Source organism: Panthera uncia (genome assembly GCF_023721935.1).
Source record: "Panthera uncia isolate 11264 chromosome C1 unlocalized genomic scaffold, Puncia_PCG_1.0 HiC_scaffold_4, whole genome shotgun sequence".
NCBI classification, from domain to species: domain Eukaryota; kingdom Metazoa; phylum Chordata; class Mammalia; order Carnivora; family Felidae; genus Panthera; species Panthera uncia.
In genome coordinates, this window is record NW_026057585.1 from 289,899 (window position 1) to 290,827 (window position 929).

General features: G+C 47.6%; 1 protein-coding gene across 1 annotated transcript in view; it reads left to right on the top strand.

Annotated features, from left to right (window-relative positions):
* The window catches only part of LOC125913328 (filaggrin-2-like), a 68,811-nt gene extending 68,547 nt beyond the window's left edge, over positions 1-264 (top strand). The window contains exon 7 of the mRNA XM_049618403.1: positions 19-264. Coding sequence (XP_049474360.1) covers positions 19-264 — 246 coding nt within the window. The remainder of the gene's footprint in view (positions 1-18) is intronic.
* Positions 265-929: the final 665 nt, after the last annotated feature.

A 929-nucleotide genomic window follows, 5' to 3' on the forward strand; every position in this document is an offset into this window, starting at 1 on the left:
CCGCCCACCGAGAGTTAGGATCCACCACCAAGGAAAGGCAAGGGCGCCACCATCAGCAGTCAGGAGACAGATCCGGGCACTCAGGGTCCCATCAAGGGCAGACAGCCTCCCATGGGAGATCAGACTCTGCCCACCGAGAGTCAGGATCCACCACCAGGGAAACGCAAGGGCGCCACCACCAGCAGTCAGGAGACAGATCCGGGCACTCAGGGTCCCGTCAAGGGCAGATGGCCTCTCGTGGGCAGTCAGACTCTGCCCACCTAGAGCCAGGATCCACCACCAGGGAAACGCAAGGGCGTCACCTTCGGCAGTTAGACGACAGCTCCAGACATTCGGGTGCTGGACGTGGACAAAGCTCTTCTGGATCTGGTAACAGCAGACACCAGGGATCCAGAACCGGTCAGGCCAGTGACAGTGAAGGACAATCAGAAGACTCAGATACTCAGTCAGGGTCAGTCCAGGAACGGTCCAGTTCCAGTCAAAGAAGACAACATGACAATGTACATGGCAGTTCTGAAAACTCAGGGTTTTATTTCTACCAGAAATCAGTGTCTCTTCCAGGGCAGAGAGAAAATTGCAGGAAGTCTGATTCAGATTTTGGACAGTCTCAGTATGGTCGTGTAAGTTATGATTACACCAATATGCCATTCAGGAACAGACCTCACTCTGGAGATGAATTTATAACATCCAATATATCAGACAGTAATATGCAGTCACGAACATACGGTCATTCAAGTGATAATTCAAAACAGTTGGGATTTGGTCAGTTAGAAAGATATTATTATTATGAGTGAGAACCCAATAGAAAAATAATTAATACTGAGAGTAGGTAAGTGAAACAAGACATAACTTTGCATCAAGAAACTTCTCATTATACTTCCAAAGGGTTTACGTTACCATTTTATTTTGAATAAGTTACACAATTTCTT